General features: G+C 42.4%; 1 protein-coding gene across 5 annotated transcripts; it reads right to left on the bottom strand.

Annotated features, from left to right (window-relative positions):
• Positions 1–352: 352 nt before the first annotated feature.
• On the bottom strand, positions 353–22,349 carry LOC121922965 (zinc finger and SCAN domain-containing protein 29-like). Of its 5 annotated transcripts, none has more exons than XM_042452971.1 (8): positions 22,183–22,349; positions 16,687–17,236; positions 16,394–16,520; positions 13,369–13,505; positions 8,755–9,250; positions 8,497–8,589; positions 2,546–2,608; positions 355–2,138 (listed from the first exon to the last, which is right to left on the bottom strand). In XM_042452971.1, the coding sequence occupies exons 2-8, from the start codon at positions 17,128–17,130 to the stop codon at positions 1,477–1,479; spliced, it is 2,022 nt and encodes a 673-aa protein (XP_042308905.1). In that variant the 5' UTR covers positions 17,131–17,236; positions 22,183–22,349; the 3' UTR covers positions 355–1,476. The 5 variants fall into 5 exon arrangements, with proteins under 5 accessions (XP_042308910.1, XP_042308905.1, XP_042308908.1 ...); XM_042452974.1 differs by having other exon boundaries at positions 356–2,138; positions 13,369–13,439; XM_042452973.1 differs by having other exon boundaries at positions 356–2,138; positions 16,714–17,236.
• Positions 22,350–22,389: the final 40 nt, after the last annotated feature.

Here is a 22,389-nt window from a genome sequence, read left to right as displayed (position 1 = left end):
ATAATAATAGTAATCATCATCATCCTAGGAATTGTAGTTTTGCAAAGGTCTTTGGCCTGCTGTGCTAAAGTGGGCTGGTGCCTAACCAAACCATTCTGTAGAATGGCGCCACAGCGGTTCAAGTGGGGACCAACCACATTGATTCTGCAACCCAGGAGGCAAGTTTAGAAGAGCCAAGCGTGGGGAAATTACGTCCTTGAGCTAAGAAACCCAGAATACCCCCAGCTCAGAGGGTACTGGAAGTTGTAGTCTTTTCTCTTTTTTTTTTGTTCTAGGCCCTGAGGAGCTGGGTGCCCCTTCTCCCCCTTGAACTCCCCTCCCAAGTGTCAAAAGTAGGTGAACAGACCAATTTACTGAGTGCTTTTTGTAGATCTCCAGTCTTTGAAAAGCTGGATTTATTTCTTGGTGCCACAAGCCAGCTTTGTTTTTTTAACAGTGAAGGTAGGCAGAGTTCAGACTTGTGGGAATCAATGTTTTTAGCAAGTGCCTCAAGCTACAAAATAACATAACTGGTTTAACTGTACAGTATTGATTTGCGGTATTGCCTTCCTCTGATGCTGAGAGAGTGTGATTTGCCCAAGGTCTCCCAGTGGGCTTCATGGCCAAGCTGGGATTTCAGCCCTGATCTCCAGAGTCGTGCACTCAAACCACTGGCTCTCTTTATTCTTGTTATTCTGCTGTGCCTCCTGTGATTTATTATGCTTCTTGTTGTTGTGTGCCTCCAAGTCATTTCCAGAGCACCCTCCCTCCCTTCCAAACGTCGATCCCTGGTGACCCTAAGGTGAAACTATCATGGGGGAAGGTTCATCAGAGGGGGATTTCAATTGTCATCCTTTGAGGTTGAGAGAGCGTGACTTTTGTATGTTTCAAGCGATGGATGCAGGTGCTTTTGCCCTGGAAACCCTATTATCACCATTAATGGGGTTCAGATACCTCCTTTGATAATAGCAGATGGTGTCTACCCTCTCTGACGTTGGCTAATAAAGCCATACAGCAGACAATTGGATAGCAGGAAGGTTATTTTTAATAATGTCCTGAGCTGGGCAAGAAATGCTGTGGAAAGGGCCTTTGGCAGGCTGAAATGCCAATGGGGATGCCTCTTGTGCAGATGGATGGTGTGAGAGGAGAACTTTGTCCCAGTTGCTGCTGCATGAGTTGTACTGCACAACATATGTGAAACAAGGGGAGAAGTTCTCCATCTGGACACTGAACCACCATCTCAGCTAATACTCCCCATCTCCCAGGAACAGCTGCGGCAATACAGTAACAGATGTAAAAAATGGGGGTAAGGGGAAAACAGTGTGTGCAGCTGTCAGCTCACTTCTTGTGGACCATAGATAGATGCATTAATATATTAAACTTTCTTTTTCTAAAAACAGTGTAAATATATTTTTCCTTTTTAAACAAAAAGTTTTCTTGAACATTTTAAACAATTATGTGCACAATTACGCTTGACAACATGACATAACATTAGAGTCAGGGAGAATAGGTTTCCTTCCTTTTCCTCTGTCTACTTCCTCTTACAGGTAGTCCCTGTGAACTCTCCTCCTCAAGATCCTCCACCACAATGGGGTCCTCCTCACCACTTGGGTCTTCCTCACTATCCTCAGCCTGTGTAAAATCTGCTGGTGGAGTAGCCTCTTCGTCTGGTGGGGCAATGCCTGAAGATGGTTTTTTTCCTGCCATTTTCCTCCTCTTTCTCCTTAACATGGTCCCTCTGAAGGAAAAAGTGGGGGCATAATTCCTTTGCTGTGGAGATGGATTTTGAGGTGCTGAAACAGTAGGAGAGTTGCCATCTTGATTCCCCCTTTGACTTCTCATTATGTCCACGAAAGCGTGCATGCAATCTATCAATTCACGCCTGTCTCTTTGACTTGATATTGCATCTTCCTTTAATATCGCTACAATTTCTTTTGCAACGTTGGCTTCATTGGCCATCCCTCTAGCAATCTGGTCCGATATAGATTGTTGAACCCTTCTCACCATGCGGGCCTGTTCATTTGCATTTTGCATGATAGTTAAAGCGATATGATCTCCTCTTCTTGCCCTCTTACTTTTGCCCATTGGATGGAGGAGGCGGGTCTTTGGTGACTGTGTAACAGCAGCTTGTTTAACATTTCTAGTTCCTGCAGAAGTACCTTGAGTGGGATAGGTGAAAAACAATAAGGAATATGTTACTTCTTTGGTTCAAAAGGAAATAACACAAATAATTATTTAGAGTTACACAATGACACATCAGATCCCAGGATGCATTTTTAGAAATCATATTTGAGATATTACAAATAAAAACATTTTACATTTAACTACAACACTAACATGATAATCTCTATGACTTTTCAGTGTTATGTATATGCAGTCTGCTTAGGCATCTCTCTAAACATCTTACATGTACTGCCTGGTTGTGCAAATGTTTACATTGGTAACCCTCAGATCTGACTCATTCCCTAGAGGCATAATTATTTGTTGATGTGGACAACCCCTCATTTCCCCCCTAAAAAATGCCATTTTGACATTTCATAAAACTAGCACATCACAGAAAACATACCCTCGCCTGGTGATATTGGCCTTCCTGCAATCTGTTGATTGTCTTTGCGCTCTGTACCTGTCCCTGGAAAGGAAGAAAACAGTTTGTGTGAGGTCCTTGCAAAGTAGAAACACTTTATTACATCTTCATCTAGTAAATATTAATTTGATAGTGGATGATACCTCAATTTGTCACATATTTTAATATTTAAAAGGAATGGACTGCAGTTTTGCAGTTTCCCCACCTTTGCTACTTCTGCAAATGGGGTTTCCTTTTGTTTCTTGCAATGCATTCCAAAATCACAAAATGGACTATTTGGACCATTGCTTGCGGATGTTCAATAATGATCAGCCAGTTGCAGAAAAAGTGTCTACCCAAAGCTGCAGCCTGCTTGCAGTTTCTGGACCAAAGAATTTTATTCCAATATGCTTCTTATCTTCATTGACTTGTTAGAAGAAGTTTGTGAAGTGGGCTTCCTTGGAATCCTCTTACAGGTGAAGTTATTTTAGCTTTGTTCAACAATTGCCACTTCAGATTTAAAATATTATCTTGTGTAGATTGAAGTTGTACTATATATGAGCAGTGTTGCAGGGTCTTGTGCAGGAGGACAGAGGGGGACAGAGAAAAGGCAGAATTACTCAACACCTTTTTTGCTTCCGTCTTCTCAGAAAAAGCAAAGGGTGCTCAACCTGAGGATAATGGAGCAGAGGACAGAATAGGGGAATTTCAGCACAGAATAAGCAAAGAGATAAAAAGAACTGGCAAATGAAGTATCAGAGCCATTGGCAATAATCTTTGAGAACTCCTAGAGAACAGAAGAAGTCCCAGCAGACTGGAGGAGGGCAAACGTTGTCTCCATCTTAAAAAAGGGGAAAAAAGAGGATCCCAAAAATTATTGTCCAGTTACTCTGACATCAATACCAGGAAAGATTCTGGAGCAGATCATTAAACAGAGAGTCTGAACATCTAGAAGGCAATGCCATCATCACAAAAAGTCAACACGGGTTTCAGAGAAACAAGTCATGCCAGACAAATCTGATCTCTTTCTTTGATAAAATTACCAGCTTGGTAGATGAAGGGAATGCTGTGGATAGAGTATATCTTGAGTTCAGTAAGGCCTTTGACAAGGTTTCCCATGATATTCTTGCAAACAAGCTTGTAAAATGTGGGCTAGACAAAGGAACTGTTACATGGATTTGTAATTGATTGACCGGCCGAAGCCAAAGGATGCTCAACAATGGCTCCTTTTCATCCTGGAGAGAAGTGACCAGTGGGGTCCCACAGGGCTCTGTCTTGGGCCCACTGCTATTCAACATCTTTATCAATGACTTGGAGGAAAAAATTGCAGATAATACCAAATCAAATTTGCAGATAATACCAAAATAGGAGGAGTAGTAAATACCCCAGAGGACAGGATCAAGATTCAAAATGACTTGAACAGACTAGAAAACTGGGCCAAAATGAAATTCAACACAGAGAAATGTAAGGTACTGCACTTAGGGCAGAAAAATGAAATACACAGATATACGATGGGGGACACCTGGCTGAATGAAACTACATGTGAAAGGGATCTAGGAGTCCAAGTGAACATGAGTCAACAGTGCAATGGGGCAGCTAAAAAGGCCAATGCGATTTTAGGCAGCATCAATAGAAGTATAGTGTCTAGATCAAGGGAAGTCATAGTGCCACTATATTCTGCTCTGGTCAGGCCCCACCTGGAATATTGTGTCCAATTCTGGGCACCACAATTTTAAATGGATGTGGAGAAACGGAAGCATGTCCAGAGGAGGGTGACTAAAATGGTGAAGGGTCTGGAAACCATGCCCTATCAGGAACGACTTAGGGAGCTGGGGATGTTTAGCCTGGAGAAGACAAGGTTAAGAGGTGATATGATAGTCCTTTTTAAATATTTGAAAGGAAGTCATATTGAGGAGGGAGCAAGCTTATTTTCTGCTGCTCCAGAGACTAGGACCCGGAGCAATGGATGCAAGCTACAGGAAAAGAGATTCCACCTCAACATTAGGAGGAACTTCCTAACAGTAAGGGCTGTTCAACAGTGGAAGAAATTCCCTCGGAGTGTGGTGGGGTCTCCTTCCTTAGAGGTCTTCAAACAGAGGCTGGATGGCCATCTGTCGGGGATACTATGATTGAGAATTCCTGCATGGCAGTGGGTTGGACTGGATGGCCCTTGCGGTCGCTTCCAACTCTACGATTCTATTATTCTAGGACCCTTTTGCTTACCTGTTGTATGCCTGTCAATAAGTGTTATCATTCAATCCATACAAGAGTCAAAACATAAAACCAAACACTCATTTTGATGAATAGGTGCAAAATAATTTTTCAAATATTTACACCCAAGTCATGTTCCTGACTATTGCATTTCTGTTCAGCGTGCTTTTAGTAAAGCACAATTCAAAAACAATTTTCGCTCACTGTTACAATTTTTTAAAAAATGTCTAATGGTTTCACAGGGAGCCACACTTTGCTCCACAGTACTATACGATGCTGAGAAACGTAGTTTTAATACTTTCATATGTAGGATATACCACTATATGGCATATATTTATTACACTATGCTGTAGTACTATCTGCCACTTCACATAGCAATTGATCATAAAAGAAAAGAGCATATCAAAACTGTTGCGTCAGTAATGATAGCTGCCATTTCATGACATCAGAACATAGAAAGAAAACCTAATTTGAAATCTTTTTTGTGTTCTCACAGCAGGGCTGTGCCATTACTATATGATTGCAGGGATAGCAGCTTACTAGCTATAGCAGCTTCATTTATATACCACTTCATACCACCTAAGCATCTCTAAGTCGTTTACAACTATAAGCTGATTGCCCCCAACAAGCGAAGCACTCATTTTAGTGATTAGTGACTGTGGTGCATAGAGCACCCGGCTGAGCAATCAGAAGGCAGCTGAGGCCCAAGAAGAAAGAATTTAGCCAGGAAGAAAAGAGACCTAAAAGTGTAAAACCTTTGTTAAAATCAGATGAGGAGAAATTCTCCAAGTTAAAGGAAAAACATCCTTACAAAGTCAAAAGGACACAAAATCATACTGTCAGCATGTTTTTTAAATAATAATGATAAAATTCATTTGTAATCCACCTCTTATAGAAATAGAGGACAAACTTCATAGATCCCAGCTAGATGAACTTTCTATACTTTCAATGGGACAGTGTTGAAAAATGTTTAGTTTGGTAAATGGGTGATATAAGCCAAGGGAATGGTCTAGTTCAAAGAGATAGGAAGAATCTTCAAATAGTAAAGTTTAAAAGAATAGATGTGTGTATACAAAACATGTGAACACCTATAAACTTCACTATCAAGCATACTGGTGGTGACCAGATAATGACCAGATAACAGACATTCGTTGGTGGGACCATAAAAGCCACCAACCAACTGGGAAAGGAGATTCAACAGAGAAAGAAAAATCAGAGATCGTGATGAACTATCTAGAGAACGTGATATTTCGATAAGAGACGCTTTACTGTCTACAGAAGAAGATGTAACAATTGCAATTTTAACTCAAAGAATCTGGTCCAGTGAAACAGGAAGAAACAAAGACTTTTTACCAGATGAAGTGTTAAGTCCACAGGTGACAAAAAGAAACACGTTGTCGGTTACAAGAACTGATCCAGAAAAAAACTCCTGAAAAGGGCAATGATATAATTGAGTTGATAGGCTGGAAAACCAATATATTGTTGTTTGCCATTAGTATAATGGAAAACAAAATATTTTCAAAACTGTACTGGGAGCAGGGGAAAGTGGTTAGAGATAATATTCCATCAATCTTCAATCCAGTAAGAGAGAGGGGTTAGAAGATTGAATATGTTTGATAAAAAACATTTAAATGGAGCATACAAAAGATCTAAAGTTGGGAGAAAAGGTTATTTAAGTGTTATTAAAGTGTTAAAACCCAACAAGTGATATGGTTTATGGTTATAATATGCTAAACTTATAAGAAAAGTATGGTAAGTTGTTATGTATAATATTGATAAACGGGTAAGTATAATTTATAATTGGGAACTCACTGACCAACATAATCGGTTGGTTCTGTCTGTCAATGAATCTGTTAAAGGGGGAAGGTGTGTGGTGCATAGACCACCCGGCTGACCAATCAGAAGGCAGCTGAGGCCCAGCCAATAGGATGTGGGCTGGGGCTCCTGAACATTGCATGTGTGTCCGTTGGTTTTGGCAGTTGGAATGTTGGCAGTTGAGGGAACAGTTGAGTCCGAGAGAGGACTGTGTTCCATGAGTTCCTGAGGGAAGAGTCAGATAGGGTTCTGCTGAGTCCAGTGAGTGGACATAGTTTTATGAGTTCCAGAGGGGAACTGAGGCTTAAGTCCAGTGTGAGGGGCTTATAACCTGATTAAGTCCAGATAGGGACTATCTCTGGGAAGAGTCTCAAATTGAGGGACTCGGAGATAACCCAACTCTTGGAAGGGAGTTTTGGTGTTATTAGGATCCTGAGGGATTTCATAGCCTGAGTAGCTGACTTTGGTTTACTACTAAGAGAGAGTAGTGAGATTTTGGTAACTAATTTGCTAAGTAAATACAATGGCATAGCAAAATGGTGTCCCTTATATAAAATGGAAAAAATAAAGTTTTGATACTTGAAATTTATCCTTTTTTGAATATTTTCAAGCCGTGGATGCTTGAATTGGTGTATAAAAAATCCGTGCATAAGGAGTGCCAATCGTACTTTCTAATTACCATAATTACTCAACTATAAGTCAAGAAATTTATGCCCCAAAATGGACCCCAAATTCATGGATAGACTTATATATGGGCAGTAAGTTAATACTGCTTATAAAGTTTCTAAAAGAAGTGCCCACCTTCCTCTGTAGCCAGAGATCTTTAAACAGCTCCCCGATTGTCCCTGAGTGCTCTCCTCTCTCTCTCTTTCTGTTATCCCTCAGCCTTCCCTCGCAGCCAGAGCTAACAAACAGATGCTGAGGCAAGGGACAGAGAGAGAGAGAGAGAGAGAGAAAATATGCCCAGGCTTGTATCCTGTTTTGCAAACTATGAGCCTTAGAAATCCTGAGGGTTATGTGCAAAGAGAAAGAGGGAGGTTTGTGCCCCATTTTGCAAGCCATGAGCCTTGGAAATCCTGGGGGTTATGTGCAGAGAGAGAGATAGGGGTTCTGTACCACATTTTGCAAGCCATGAACTGTGGAAATCCTGGGGGTGAAGAGAGAGAGAGAAACGTCTGTACCCTGTTTTGCAAGCCATGAGCCTTGGAAATCCTGGGGATGAAGGGCAGAGAGAGAGAAAGGTCTGCCCCCCCCCCTTTGCAAGCCATGAGCCTTTGAAATCCTGGGGGTGAAGGGCCAAGAAAGGGGGGGGGGGTTCTACCCCGTTTTGAGAAAGGGGGAGAGAGAGATGGATGAGGTTTGTTTCCCTATTTTCTCACCCAGAATGAGACTGTGACCCTTGCAAGAGGTCCAGAGAGGAAGATGTAGGGAAGGAAGTGGTGCTTTGTTTCCCCCTTTAAATTTTTTGTAACATGTCCCAGTGTTTTACCCTCTACTTATTGCTCTATGCCTATGCAGTCAGCAAAGACTGGAGACTGACAAAATGTGGCCTGGAGGCACAGCAGGAATCTGGGATTTATGGTTTTAAATATGCTCAGCTAGATGGGACATTTTTAGACACTCCAATCCGTGACTGTCCCAGGAAAAAACGGGAAATGGCATTTTTCATGTGCTGCTGAAGAAAACCTAAGTTATGATTTCCATTGCTTGCACAAATGCACATTTCTGAATGCATCATCTTATTTCCTAGAAAAAAAAAATCTTTATGTTCAGAGCATCTACTTGATGATTTCCCAGGTCAAGAGAAGGTTGAGGAACTTAACATTACAGGCATTTGCAGAATACAATTTACATCCATAACAGCTATTCATTGTATGTATACATTTCCCTGTTTACACATTTTACTAATTGAATGAGGAAAAACTAACCAATCTCTGTATCCGCTCCAGCCTCAATTACTGTAACAGGAAGGTCAATGACTGTTTTGTTGTTGGCATCAGTCTCGTTTTGGTTACGGGCATCTGAAAAAGTATTGTGTTTAGAAATTATAATTTGTTATCATTTGAAAAATAACATTAGGTGTTAGCTGTAACAAATAATTCTTACACAATGTGATAGGTACTTCTGGAAATCCCTAATATGCTATGTTTTCCCTTTCTGCTTACATAATTTAAAAAAAAACATACCTTTTTCTATAGATTGACTGATATTAAGATTACTCCTTTGGGATCCCTCTTCATCGACCTCCGACAGTGCGGCATCACTGGCCTCGGTAGCACCATTAGATCCTGCTTCCTGCTCCTCTCTTCCAAATTCCAAACTTCTGGAGAGCCTATTCGGAATAACACTTGCATCTCCATGGAGAATGTTGTCCAGCTCTTTAAAGTATGGACAGGTCACTGGTGCTCTGCCACTATGCTTGTTGTGGTTAACGACACGTCTGTATTCTCCCCTCAAATTTTTTGTCTTTGAACGACATTCCTCGGCGGTCCGTGAATGGCCTCGCTTTGCCATCTCTGACGCCACATCCTTGAACACATGTAGATTGCGGTGGCTCTCCGACAACCTTGATTGGAACCTTGTTTCCCCCCAAATTGAAAGAAGGTCCAAAATCTCTGCATGTTCCCAAGCAAAGCCCCTACCTTGCTTCCTTCGTAGGGGTACTTCTTCCTCTGTTTCTCCCTGCAAGGCAGGAGTTGCATGGGATGAAGCCATAATTACATACGTAGATAACCAAAACAGAAGATAAACAAACCGATGTCATGTGGGCAGTTCTATTGCTACGTGTTAAATTATAATCATGCAATACCGAAAGTTTGATAGCCTGTGATATGGATGTAATGGAACTGTACAACCAGGACGTGGATTTATTTTATCGATATAGATTATCACACTACACTCTTAAAATGTTGCTATTTCACTTAAACTGCTCTGGCTGACTCCTGTTGCCTTTTTGGATTTGAAGTTTAGGAAGGGACATTTAGAATATTCAGCCAGAGAGCTCTTAGGCCTCAAGGAACTCCAAACTCCAAAATGCAACATGAGGCAGACACAGCAATTAAAGTGGAATAGCAATGTTTTAAGAGTGCAGTTGTGCAATAATCTCCATAATCGCGCAAATGTGTAAGTCTAACCCCACATTTCAACCACTCAAGCACTTTGTCACAATGCTGTTTTTTCACTTAATGGGGGGAGGTGGAAAATGACCTTTCCTGTTGTCAGAGAAGTTTGACAGACACTGGGAATGTCTTGCCGAGGAACATATTGGATTAGGAAGGAGGTGCTATGCCTCCTTAAAAATCTGGAATAGAACTTTAATGAAGTCTATCTTGACCCCGAACAACCATATCTACATGATGCTGGCCGTCCAGTTAGAGGAAAAGGGATATGTTCAGACAGTTGCCCAGGTTAATTCCAAATTTAAAGTAATGAGGAATGAGTTCAACAAATTAATGGAACTCTTCAAGAGCAACCTTCCAAGAGATTGCCTCACTGCTTACTTTAAGGAAATGAAAAGGCTATGGGTCATTGCCAAGAAGCCTTCCTAGACAGAAAGATAGTAAGACAGTAGTAAGTTTACACAGCTACAGTTTTAAAAATTAAATAATTTACTGTTATGCAATTCTGTCTTTTAATAAATTACATTTTTGATTAATAAATTGATATTCATGAAAGGGTTTATTTCATCAGTAAACTGCTTGAACCGAGCATAAATTGGCTTGCTGATATATTTATATTTAGCTTACAATAAATTGTTTTGAAGAGCAATTTCTCTTAATAGAAATGACAGCTGATTAAAAACTGAAATGCACTACACACACCAAATACAATTTGGGTTGTTTGTTTTTTTTTTTGGTGATGGTGGTGTGGCAACCTTTGATCCTAAATCATGCCATATACATTCCTGCTATTTTTATCTATCGTTCCATACAGTATTTAGAGCTTTTGTAATCGCTAAAGTAATATTTTCTAAAAATATAAACATGTCACTCCCATTCCTTTCATTGTAACAGTGTATTGGGGTTGAGGAACAAGCACACCTTCCTGTCCAAGAATGCATGGTATAGGCTAGTGATGTGAACCTTTCTAGGTTCGTGTGCCGGAGGCAGGGCTTTCACCCATCCAGGTGGAGCTAACACCCTCCAGGTGGGGCTTCTCCCCCAGCCTTTCCCCATCCCCAGCTGTCTCTGAGAGATATACAGAGTTGGCTAGCTCTAAGTCAGAAAAGGCCCGGGGGAGGCAGGCCATGGGCATGGGCCCAGTCCTGTTCTTCCTGGGCCTTTCCTCACCCCTTGCTGGCATCTCTGGGGATTGTGGCGGGGGGGAGAGGGGGCCTGGGCCGAGTCCTCAGTCCTCTTCTTCCTGAGCCTTTTCTCACCCAGAATGCACTCTTTGGAGCCCGTTCAGGATGAGGAAAGGCAAGCTGGGAGGAAGAGGCCTCGACATGGGCCCAGTCTTCTCCTTTCTGGGACTTCCCTCACCCCGCATGGACTCCTTGGAGCCCGTTTGCAGTCAGGAAAGGCAAGTTGGGAGGAAGAGGTCTTGGCAAGGGCCCAGTCCTCTCCTTCCTGGGCCTTTCATCACCCTGAATGGACTCCTTGGAGCCCATTTGGTATGAGGAAAGGCAAGACGGGTGAAAAGGCCTCGGCATGGGCCTAGTCCTCTCCTTCGTGGGCCTTTCCTCACCCCGCATGGACTCCTCGGGGCCCATTTGCGGTCAGGAAAGGCAAGCTAGGAGGAAGAGGCTTTGGCACGGGCCTTTCTCTTCCTGGGCCTTTCCTCACCCTGAACGGACTCCTCAGAGCCTGTTCAGGATGAGGAAAGGCAAGCCGGGAGGAAGAGGCTTTGGCATGGGCCCAGTCCTCTCCTTCCCTGGCCTTTCCTCACCCCAAACTGACTCCTCAGAGCCCGTTCGTCATGAAGAAAAGCAAGCCGGGAGGAAGAGGCCTTGGCACACAGCCTGTCCCTCTTCCCCACAGACCTTTTCCTGCCCTCAGCTCTCCCTCCGGATATAGCTGGAGGCATGTGCCAGTCACTCCTCCTCCCTCTCCCTTTTCCCAGCCTCCAACTGTCTGGGAGAGGGCTGGGAAGAGGAGCCAGAGGCACACGGCTATGGCTCCTTCTCCCCAGCACCATTTTCTGGCTTCCCGCTGTCTTGGAGAGACAGCTGGAGGCCTGAAAATGTCAGGGAGGAGGAGGAGGAGGAATGGGGATGCAAGTGCCTCTTCTGCCTTTTCCCTCTTGCCCGTGCCTGGCGAAATGGCGTCATGTGCCACTTCCAGCACACATGTCATAGGTTCAGCAACACAGGTATAGGCTGTAGATAAGTACACGTAAGCAAATTGAATTGTGTATACTGCAGGCTGTCACAGAACTAGGGGAATGATTTCCCACAAAATGGTTCAGCACCAGGCCTTTGCCACTTCAACTACCACCAACAGGGTAGGTTTACACCCTCCCCTTCCTAGAAATGCACAGCCATGCTATCATTACACATAGCCATGATGTTCACTATATGTCTCGTTGCAGTCTATCGCAGAGGAAGGGGACATCCATCACTAAGGACTGTGGTGGTGGAGTCCAATTCAGAGCCCAGTGGCCAAGAGGCTAAAGGTAGGTTATAAAAAAAATTCCAGAAACAACATAGCTGTACATTGGGGTTGGGGTTTTCCAAGGCATTTTAAATATCTGACCTAACAAGACCAAAAGGTCCTGTGAGACCTATGTTTCAGAAATCAGCCCTCATTTTCCTTTCCACAGAGGAAATGAAAGAAAACGCTCCCCCAGAACAAGAAACCTCTGTGATAGGTTCATAATGATAGTGTTGTCATAAGTTGAAATTTACTTGAAGGCACACAACAACAACTCAGCAAAGGGGAAAAGAGAGAAGGGGACAAATCTTGCCCTTTCCAGTGGAGTCTGCAAAAAGCCATCTGATGCAGACTCTCTAAGTGTATGTGTATACACTTCAGCAATAACTTTTGCCATCTTGACCAGTCTTCTGTTGCCTGGCCACACATATGACAGTTGTCATATGTGAAATGTTGGAGGCTATGTTATAGGTGCTAGAGAGGGTGCGGGGAATCAACTGCTGAGGTTTTGGCTGGTTTCCAGCCAATTTGAAAACAAACAAGAGATAGGATATAAACTGTCTGTGTGGGGGACATGTATGTATATAACACATTTTAAAAGATTCATAATAAATAAATTAATAATAAAATCATAGTCCAAACCTTTAAACAGCAATATGGGGAAAAGTCCATGAGACATAAATCATTTATGGCCCAAGTCCTAGTATTTCTACCCACAAAGAGACACTGAATACAGTCTTCAGACATGGCCAATGAAGTTCTTAGGCTCTCCAATTTTGAGCAAAATATTACCTGAAAACTGACTTTAAAAACAATTTCCCCGCCTCTGCTTCAGACAATCCATCTTTCTTGTAGAGGCCAACGTTACTCCTGGACCTGCTGGTTACTTGGCAGCTCCAGAAGTTTCGGTAGCCTCCCTCTGAGTGCCACAGAGGGAGAGGGATTTCTTTTGGACAAAGGAAGGAGGATGGGAATATCTATCAGATCCCCTTTTAGGTTCAAGACAAATACAAAGAAATAGAGCAACTCTAACGCAAGGATAAGGAGGCAAAAGACACAGGGATTAAAATCAAAAGTAGAAGTTTGCAATTTTTAAAACCCAAAGCAAAGTGAAACAAAATTCTCCACTAGCGCTGAGAGGGATGTGATCTGGGAAAAGAGGAACCCAGACTGCTCCAGTCCTCTTGTACCCAAAATCCTTCTCCTCACCTGGTCTGGTTCTGGTCCTCTGTAAAAAGGAAGAGAAAACTGAGTCCTTGTTGGTGGCATCATTCCAGCCTCTGTGGGAGAGACCAAGATGGGGGAAAGCCAGTCACATCTGCTGCTGTTACAGTTTTGAAGACTCACTAAGAATTAACGGCACACCTCAGTTAAGAAAGCCTCTGACAAATAAGCTCCTTTTTTACAAAGTCATATTGTACCCTCCCTGCCCCCATTTCCTCTTTGTCCTCTGTACAGATGAAAAATATTTCAGCAGCATATGCATTGGAAGGATGGTGAAAGAGGGCTGGGAAAAACATGAGTTTTCAGCACTTGGTTGCAGCAATGTGTCTGGAGTAAATAATGCACTAATGGTTGAGCTGAGAAACAGTAGGATTCTGCACTAACTGATCCTGCTGCAGTCCACAACACACAAGTGAAAGAGCAGCTGCCCCAGAGACCCTCACTGAGCATGAAGGAAGAGCTAAACAGAAAGAAAATGGAAGAGCAGAGAAGCCTGCCTCAGCAGCTATCTCAACATTTTGGTCTAGTCTCCTTTTTTAAAAAATGGTTCAGGAACCTGTTCCTAGATCTCCCATGCGATTTGTGCCTCTCATAGGAAATTTTCTGTTAAAGAAAAATGCTCTGGAACACATGGAGTTTGTTCGCTGTGGTATATCTGTATTCTTTTGAAAGTCTAACAACACAAGAATTCTTCCAGCCCAAGAAAATGCAGAGGGTGGTTGTGTGCAGTGGTTTGGGTTCTGGAGCGGAAAAATCCATTTCTAGACTTCACTGAATCCTGAAAGTCATTGGGAAACCTTGGGGCCCCGTTCTCTCTGGCCTACCTCACAGGGTTGCTTTTGTGCAGACAAAGAGGTTACAGAGACAGTATTGAAGGACTTAAGTTCCAGAGTGCAAAAGCCTTATGAGCATAGAAACATACAGGGAACAACACGTGGCATGTACTTTTAGGAATAAAATCAATCTCCACATTTGGAGATGAGCATTACCCATGCTGGGCACCACTTGGGTTGAATGGCAACATTTTCTACCAAATGTATAACTGGACACACCCAGGTAAAATGTCCCATTGTTTCCATAGAAGACTCTGGGAGGCAGTAACACAACGCAGTAAAGTGTACAGTAGAGCCGGGATTTGAACACTGATCTCCAGAGTTGTAGTCCAACACTCAGACCACTATGTCATGCTGCCTCCCAGGGTCCTTAAAGTTGCTGTAAATCAGAAATTACTTGAAAGCCTGCAGCAACAACAAATAGTGATAAAAGGGTTAAGAGATCAGAACGGGGGATAGGGGAAATCAAATTACAGCTCCCAATGAGACACAAAATCCACTGGGGGATGTGAACTACCTACTGTCTCAGACATACACTGTCCTACATCACAGGGTGGTTGTTGTGAGGATAAAATGGCCTTGAGTTGACGGGAGCAAAGGCCAGATGCAGGTAAGAACACAAAGCTCTGGAACATCAGACTAATAGGAAAATTAACTGAAAGAGGAAGGGCTGCTAGAGACAACCAAGACCACTCCCAATTATATGCAACACTGTGAAATTTTATTTGTTATGCCAATGAAAATGCCTAACTTCTTCACGTTGCTTTTTGAAAAGATATTAGAGTCATCCCTCCGAATTCGAGGGCGATCTGCTCTGGGGGCCCCGGTGAACATGAAATTTCATGGATAATCAAGTCCCATTGTCTCCAATTTTGTACTGCCATTGGGGACAATAGGACTTGAATATCCTCCCTCCCTAGTGTGGAATGGCAGTCTGTTTGCAGCAAAATGCACACCAACAGATACATCTGAAAGCCCAGTGACCCTGCATGCACAACTCTACTTCCACAATCATGCACCGTATATGGATGTTCCGCATCAGACCAAGATGTCTAATAGCTTCAAGAACATATGCAAATTGGTTAGGAAGATAGATAGGAAGATATGATTGAATCTGTAGGTATATGGAAGCTAAATTGGTTCCCCCCCTTTTTTTTTTCCTTCTCCTTTCTTTTTCCTTTTTCTATATGTAGTGTTCAAAGGAGGAGGAAGAAGATAGAATGGCTGTTAGAAAGCTAAAGTATGTGGTAGAAGGTTAGAGCAAGTGATGGAAGGTTTGAGTGTTGGAATGAAGGTTAGAGAAGAGACAGTTAAGGGTAAGTGTTAGAAAGAAAAAACGGCCGAAGAGGGGGAGAGAGAGGAGAATAAGAGGAGTTAAGTAGGAAAAGGAAGAGGAAAGAAGTTGTTGGAGTCAGAGGAGGTTAGAAAAGAGTAATAGACAGAAACTGAGGCAGAAGCTTTGAAAGTTGGAAGCTTCTTTGGGGAATGTCTGAACACTATATGTCTGATTTGTTACTTTGTATGGATGTATGTATGAATATATGTTATTTTGTATGTATGTTTAACATGTATGCTTTTTTAATTTAAGCAAAATATTTCTAAAAATAATAATAAAAAACATATGCTAATGATATTTTGAGAATTTAAAAGTCATTAACTTTGGATATAAGAATTAGCAGAAAAGAGAGGAAGTAATATTCGTATAATGTAGTTGAATGTTTTTATGTTATGTTATGTCAATGAATGTTTGTCCAAAGTATTCATTTTAAATGCTTTAAAAATATTTCATGTGATTATGGAATGCAAAATATCATAATGATAAGTTTAGTTAAGTATTCTTGATTTTGATCTCCTTAACAGACTTATCACTTTATGACTATGTAACTAATAAAAATATTACTAAAACAAAGATGTCTCACAGCTTCCACTGGGGAAATTAGAGCCGGCGTGCTGTAGCATTTCAGTGCTGGACTATGACTCTAGAGACCAAAGTTCGAATCCCTGTTCTGCCATTGACACTCCCTGGGTAACCTTGGGGAAGTCTCATGCTCTCAGCCTCTGAAGAAGACAAGGGGAAACTCCCTCTAAATGAATCTTACCAAGAAAACCCTGTGATAAGGTTACCTTAAGTTGGAAATGACTTGAAGGTACACAACAACAGCAAGGAGACTCCTTACCTTGTAATGAGGCCCCTCCATCGTACTCCTCCTTGATCACCCTCCATTGGGGATTCTGCCTGGGATCCAATGGAGCCTTCTCGTCCACAGGGAATTCAGACTTAACTTCTACCAAGAGACTCTTGACCTGAAACAGCAGTCAGGATTCAAGAAATGGAATTTGGAGAAGGATGAGGTGCCCCATATTTCAGATCTGGGGGCACCACATTTCAGCAGAACATCTTCAGGTGGCCTTTGTCCTCCGAAGTCCTCAGAGGCTCAAAAAAGGCAGCCCAGAGCCAAAATCTGCTTACCTTGGCCCCAAGAAGAATTGCTCTCACCTGCTGCTCTTTCTGCTCCTTTTCTGCCTGTGCCTGAGTCAGGAGGAAACCCTCTGCCAGGGCCACCGCCTGGGAACAAGTCCCTGCCCCACATCCCCTGACCCAGTTCTCCAGCTCTGGGGGCAAGATGGTCAGGAACTGCTCCAAGATCACCAGGTCCAGGATCTCATTTTTTGTGCGTTGATCTGGCTTCAGCCACTGACAGCAGAGATAGTGGAGTCGGCTGCAAACCTCTTGGGGTCCCTCGCCCTCCTTGTAGGAGAATTGCCTGAAGTGCTGGCGCTGTATCTCTGAGCTGGCAAGGTCATCTCCCAAGGAACTCTGGACTGTCATCTCCCAGAATCCCTCACTGCTCTCAGCAATGAAGCCATCAGGACCTCTTCCTCCTCCAGGACCAGTTGACACTGTTTCATCCATCTATTTTCTTTTTTTAAAAGCAATGAACCATAAAAGGATCAAAGATATTCCTCCTACGTCCGTCTCAGGGAAAGTATGTCCCTAAGATGCTCTGCCACAACAACCTGTAAAACCAACAGATTATTGTGTTATTGCTAATATTATTAGGTATTTAAAGCACCATCATTGTACATTGTTTTGTTAAGAATTATTACCCTGGTACAAGTACCCTAGAGGCACTAGATCTTGTCTGATCTTGGAAGTTAAGCAGGGTCAGCCCTGGGTAGTACTTGGATGGGAGATCACCAACAAATACCTGGTGCTGTACACTCTATTTCAGAGGAAGGAACTGGCAAAAACATTTCTGAAGATTCCTTGGCTAGTAAAACCCTATGAAATTCATGGAGTCACCACAAGTTGACAGGTGACTTGAAGGCACACAGGGAAGAAGAAATTTATGGAGGCTTTCAATAGCAAACGGGGATATTCCCTGAAGGAAAGGCAGTTTAACTTCTCTCACCAGAGAGATCAATATCAATATCATGAAAAGCAAACAAAAACAGTATGCTATTACCACATTTAACCTTCAACGTTATATTTTATGATGTATGTAATATATAGAACCATCATGGCATAGTGGTTTCAGTATTGGACTACATCTCTGGAGGTCAGGGTTCAGTTCCTTACTCAGCCATGAAAAAACCAGTGGGTGAGTCACACACTCTCAGCCACATGATAGGGTCGCCTTAGAGTCACCATAAGTCAGACAGGACTTAAAGACACACTACAATATATAATATATAATGACATATTTATTCATTAAAATCTCATTGAAGTTCCCGCTCATTTTATAATAAATAATAATAAAATATTTATTTGTATCCTGCCTCTCCCTTTTGAGGATTGAGGTGAGTAACAGCAAAATCAAATACAATACAAAAGCAATAACAAAAACATTCCATTATTCTCCTTTCCCCCCTATCCTCCCTCCTACAAATATGAAATTATGACAATAAAAACCATATAAATAAGAACATGATCAATTAAAACAGATTAAGGCGCAAGAGGCAATACAGAGGGGTCTGATTAAGGAAGAAGATAATTCTATCCTGATCAGAGGTCAGTCTGGGAAGGCCCACCGGAAGAGGACCATTTTATTGCCTTTTTGAAGGCGTCAAGAGATGTCATCTGGTGGGTCTCCTCTGGCAGGTCATTCCAAATTTTTGGAGCAGCAATTGAAAAGGTCCTCTGGGAAGTCGCCACCATTTTGGATTTTCCTGACAGTAGTAGGTTCTTCCCAGAGGACCTGAGTGTTTGGGAAGGATTATATGGGAGGAGGCGTTCCGTCAAGTAAGCTGGACCTAAGCCATGTAGGGCTTTATAGGTAATAACCAACACCTTGTTCTGTGCCCAGAAGTTGATAGGCAGCCAATGCAAACATTTCAAGATAGGTGTAATATGGTCGAACCTAGATTTACCTGCAACCAATCTGGCTGCCATATTTTGAACCAGTTGAAGTTTCTGAACGTGGCACAAGGGTAGCCCCATATAGTGTGTTTTGCAGAAATCGAGATGAGAGGTTACCAGCGCGTGTATAACTGTTTATAGGTCCCGTAGCTCCAGATAGGGTCGCAGTTGGCATATCAGCCAAAGCTGATAATGGGCACTCCTGGCTGTCGCATCTATCTGTGAAGACAGTTGAAGCGATGAGTCCAGGAGCACGCCCAGACTGTGAACACAGTCCTTTAGGGAAAGTGTGACTCCGTCCAGGGCTGGTGAACGTATCTCCATACCCAGATTAGGGTGCTTAAGTCTATTTTCCATCATCCAGTCCATTACTGACCTCAGACAGTCATTCAGAGGAAAGATGCCCTCCTTGGTCATTGAAGCAGTCTGAGACACAGGGAAACAGATTTGGGTGTCATTAGTGTACTGATAACACCAGCCCCATGTCTCCGGATGATCTCACCCAGCGGCTTCATGCAAATGTTAAACAGCATGGGAGACAGAATGGCACCCTGTGGGACACCAGATGTCAGCTCTCTTTTAGAAGAGCAGCTGTCTCCCAGCATGTTTAGCCTGGAGAAGGGGAAATTAATAGGTGATATCATAGCCCTGTTTAAATATGTAAAGGGATGTCATACTGAGGAGCAAGCAAGCTTGTTTTCTGCTGCTCCAGAGAAGAGGACACGGAGCAATGGATGCAAACTGCAGGAAAAGAGATTCCACTTCCAACATTAGGAGGAACCTCCTGACAGTAAGGGCTGTTCGACAGTCTCTCAATGGAATGTAGTGGAGTCTCCCTCCTTGGAGGTCTTTAAACAGAGGCTGGATGGCCATCTGTCAATGGGGAAGCTTTGACTGATAGTTTCTGCATGGCAGGGGTTTGGACTGGATGGCCCTTGCGGTCTCTTCCAACTCTATGATTCTATGAATTACATGAAAGATTTAAAATGGACTATAAACTAGAAGGTTTTGCAAAAAGAAAAAGAACGAAAGAACGAAAGAAGAACAGATCTCAATGAGATATTGTTCCGATCCCAAAGGTTCATCATATCTAAGCTATACAAACTTTTTTTGAAAATAGAAATGCAAGCGGACACAGTCAAAGACTGTATGGTTAAATGGGCAATTAACATAGGATACCCATCTGAATGGAGAGCTAGGAAAGACCCAGAGGACAAGACTTAAAATTTACATTCTGTATGGATGTTAAAGAAAATTTCTACAAGATGGTACACAGGTGGTACCTTACTCCAAACAAGACAGCCGAAAGACAACAACATGAAAAGGTTAAATGCTGGAAATGTGACAGAAATGAAGGGTCACTGTACCATATCTGATGGACATGTTCTGTAGGAAAAGGATTTGGGAAAGAAATTTACAAGGCAATGCAACAAATAATACAATGTTCAATTAAACTGACACCAGAAAACCTTTTGTTGAATATAATCGAAGGCCATGAAGAAAGGAAACATCTAAAATATATTTTGTATGCAATTACAGCTGCAAGAATGTCATATGCCCAAAAACGGAAAGAGAAAAAAGTACCAACGTTAAATGACTGGCTCAGGAAAAGCCTAGATATGTTGGAAATGGACAGGATCACATTGTTATTAAATAAAAAAAACCATGAATGGATGAGATAAAGACTGGAACACACTACTGGATTTCTGTGAAAGGAAATGGTCAGCTAACCAAACACAGATGAGTAATCAGAAGATGGACTAGCATATAATATAACACAAAAATACACGACTAACATTTGAAATACAAATGGCTTAATTAACACAGTCCTGCAATATAAGGACTAGAACAGATGAGAAGTGGATGGACGGTTGAAAAATACTAAAATCCTAAAGAAGAAGAATTTTTAAAACTGTAATGAAATAAGAAAATAAGGAAAATGAATAATATTTATAAGTGATATGGTGAATTTTAATTAAACAATATTGAAAACAAAATAAAATGCAAAGATATGCAACTAAACACAAAGGTGAGAATTGCAGAAGCCATTGTATTCCCTTGTGATGTCGACTGTATATTGTATTCCTATTACCAAGTAGGGATGTGAGAGCTGTACAGATAGTAAAGAAGATAGGAAGATAATCTATTCATTGGAGATGTAGTGCTAGGGAAGAGTGCAGAGGGCCCCATGGGCAGCCAGAGGAAAAAGCCAATGGGTCCTAGGCCAGAATCCTCTCTGGAAGAGGCCAAGAGGACCAAACCAAAGCTGAGGTACTACTAGGGACACATCAGGAGTAGGGAGGACTCATGGGAAAAGACAATCATCATCACCTTCATGTATATCCCTCCTTTCTTCCAATAAGGGGTCTCAGGATGCCTAACAACATTTTAAAGCAACGCAGATTAAAAACACTTACCAAAGTTAAATGGAAGTAGAAACTATACAGTAAAGCAATCACATATTAAAACAATTAAAATACTAGAAGGCATTAAAAGCAGTAAGAAGATAACTTATAATTAAATTTTATAATTATAAATTATAATTTAAACCATTAGTTCCTTTTACAGCTACCAGAGCATACACCCCCCCCAAAAAAACCCCCATGGGGATGTATAATAATGATGGATCAACCGCATCTTTCCAAAACTGGCCCCACCATTTAAAAAGCCAGTTATTTGCACCCGCCCCCCAAAACACCAAGCAACATGTTATAAAAACACCAATGGCTAAAATCCTTTTTTCAGGGGGTTGGGATAATTGTATATATTGCATTTCTAAAGGTTGTACGCCGCTTTGATTGTGGTAAGAAAAAGCGGGACATAAATTAAAGTTTAATTATTATTATTATTATTATTGTTATTGTTATTATTAAATTTTGGCCATTGAGTTTTTATTAAGAACCCCAACAAGGCTTCTTCATCCAAAAGGATGGCTGAGGGGGGTTCAAACTCACCCCCCTTTCAAAGAAACCCCATTTGGGATTGGGGTCCCCAATCATAACCCTTCTCCCCTTCCCCAAATTGAAATCCTAATCTCAAAACCTAGGACCCTCCAGAAAGCCCCCAAACCAGCCCTACTTTTTGGAGGGAGGGGAACCCTTCTTTCATCCCCCCAAAACTGAAGGGGAAAAAACCTACAGTCCAAACCACCACCCGCATAACAACAACAACAACAACAACTAATTAGTATTATAAAATCCCAATGGCTAAAATTAGCTTGGTTTGGGGTGGGGGTGATAATTAATAATTATAAGCCTTCTTGTTGTCCGCTTCCCTTCCTGGCCCCAGCTGAGGATGGGAGCCCCTGAGCCCCTGTGTCCCAGGGCCTGGCCTTCCAGGGGAAGAGGCCCTCATTCAGAATAATAACAATAATAACAATAATGCTGGGGAAGGAGGAGGAAGCGAGGGAGGCCAGAGGGAGGAGGGACTCCATTAAGGAGGTCGCCCAGTCTGGGGATTATGAAGGGGCTGCAGGGATTAGGAGAGCAGCGGAGGGCAGGGGCTGGGAGATGCCTCGCCCACAGGGGCGCCATCAGTCGAGAGCAATTGGAAGGCAGTAAACAACAACAAACAACAACTCCCCCTCAATGTGGCCCCCTTTCCTTACCTCCTCTCCGGCAGTTCCTCTCTCTAAGCCTCCTTTACACAACACTGACCTTTCCCAGCATTTCGTGCCTCTCTAGGAATATTAATCCTCTCCTCTTCTCTCTCCCTCTACCCTCCCCTTTGTAGCAGGACTCTCTAGGAATCTGAGCCTCTACTCTCTCTCCCCTTGGAGGAGGACCTTCTAGAAATCTGAGCCTCTGCTCTCCT

Source organism: Sceloporus undulatus, chromosome 2, assembly GCF_019175285.1.
Source record: "Sceloporus undulatus isolate JIND9_A2432 ecotype Alabama chromosome 2, SceUnd_v1.1, whole genome shotgun sequence".
NCBI lineage: Eukaryota > Metazoa > Chordata > Lepidosauria > Squamata > Phrynosomatidae > Sceloporus > Sceloporus undulatus.
Note: the sequence above shows the minus strand (reverse complement) of the source record. Positions and strands in the feature narration are given on the sequence as shown.